Here is a 1,519-nt window from a genome sequence, read left to right on the forward strand (position 1 = left end):
AGATGGGGTACCTGGTTGAACGCAGCCGTCTATTACGCCGACCACTTCGATTCATTTTCGAAGGTTTTGTGAGCTCTGGACGTCAAAGACGCTGCGAGCATCGGAGCGGCTGCTCAATTGGTGAGGAAGCCCTCTGTAAGGAATCATCGCTCTTATAAAAGCAAACTTCGGAGAGCTCCCGCATACCATCGAGAAAGTCGAACCGAAGGGACTGTCTTTGGTAGGAAGCGTGGGTATCTTCGAGGCACTTGTTAAAGATCTCAAGAAAACACCCGGTGATCTTGGGGACTTGGTCCCTAGGAAATGCGATGCGGTTGTGATTCGTAATGGCGGCTTCAGTATTCTCAAGGATGTCTCGGACATACTTCAGGGGGGCAGCTCCGCGGATAGTCTCATTGGTCGCGACCCCTCGGAGATAGCCTGCTTCAAGTACGCACCGATCACGTCGGTGGATGTTGAAAGGAGCTCCTCTATTTTGAAGCACCTTCTCAGCGCCCGTCGTCAGAGTTTTACGTTTGAAAATTTGAAGATGCATCTCATTGTCTACTGTAACCCGTAACCTAAATTGTGCCTGTATTAAGCAGGATTGAGTCAATTCCAGAAAGTATCATAAAACGTGAACGAAGCTCCTATTTTTTTGTGCATATTTCTCTTTTTCAATGCATATATCGGCCCCTTTTCAGGGCATACCTGCATGCATATTTCCGGTTTTTATAGTGCATGAAGTCACGGGCTCTAGTCATGAGTAACGGTAGTGCGTGTCTTCGAGATCAAGTCTGACCTTCTGGGTACCGTTGTCAAACTTTCCCCGTGATGATGAAGAATGCAAAAACGATGCGATAGCTCAGAAAGCACGGGGCCGGAAACCTCGAACGATGCCCCGGCAAGGATTGTCGTTTTCTAGTCGTCATGTATTGTTGGTCAGGTACCTAGGTATCTTGATGAGACATCCAGATCTGAAAAGAAAAAGCATCATCGACGAAAACGGGGCAAAGAGCAACGACACATCTTGTTTTTCCGACGAAGCCCTCCCATGTCGCGGTCCCAGACGCCGGGTGTCGGCGAACCCTCAGGGGCAACGCTCGGACGGCTCATTCTTCAATTAAGGTGTTTTCAATATATACGGTCATACATCCGGGGAGCTTCGCAGTGTTTATAAAAATGCTTCTCGCCGGCACACCGACTCGAGGCAGCTTCTCCGATAAACAGATATATCTCATTGCGCATCCCTCACTAACGAAGTTTCGCAAGAAGAAGAAGAAGACTGCCCCCTAGGATATCCTGTATCGGAAGCGAGAAAATAGCTCGGTCTTCAATCTGAGACGAGGAATTCGGTCGCTCGGCCTCCTTTCCGGACCGTCGGACCTCCGAAGAGTCAGAGGTTCGATGCGGCGCTTTCCCGGCTAAATCTACCGGTCTCTTCCCTTAATCTTATGCCATGAAGATTCAACAGTCCTCAATTACGCTCGTTAAGTCCCTAGTCTGCGCAAAGCCGAAGGGCAGGCTGCTGCGTCGGGCC

General features: G+C 49.6%; 1 protein-coding gene across 1 annotated transcript in view; it reads right to left on the reverse strand.

The window, feature by feature from the left end:
- LOC100897709 (uncharacterized) overlaps window positions 1–696 on the reverse strand; it is a 7,346-nt gene extending 6,650 nt beyond the window's left edge. Inside the window, exons 1-2 of the mRNA XM_003747006.2 lie at window positions 691–696; window positions 438–571 (exon numbers count right to left, since the gene is read on the reverse strand). Coding sequence (XP_003747054.2) covers window positions 438–571; window positions 691–696 — 140 coding nt within the window. The remainder of the gene's footprint in view (window positions 1–437; window positions 572–690) is intronic.
- Window positions 697–1,519: the final 823 nt, after the last annotated feature.

This window comes from Galendromus occidentalis, unplaced genomic scaffold (assembly GCF_000255335.2).
Source record: "Galendromus occidentalis unplaced genomic scaffold, Mocc_1.1 scf7180000077511, whole genome shotgun sequence".
NCBI classification, from domain to species: Eukaryota; Metazoa; Arthropoda; class Arachnida; order Mesostigmata; family Phytoseiidae; genus Galendromus; species Galendromus occidentalis.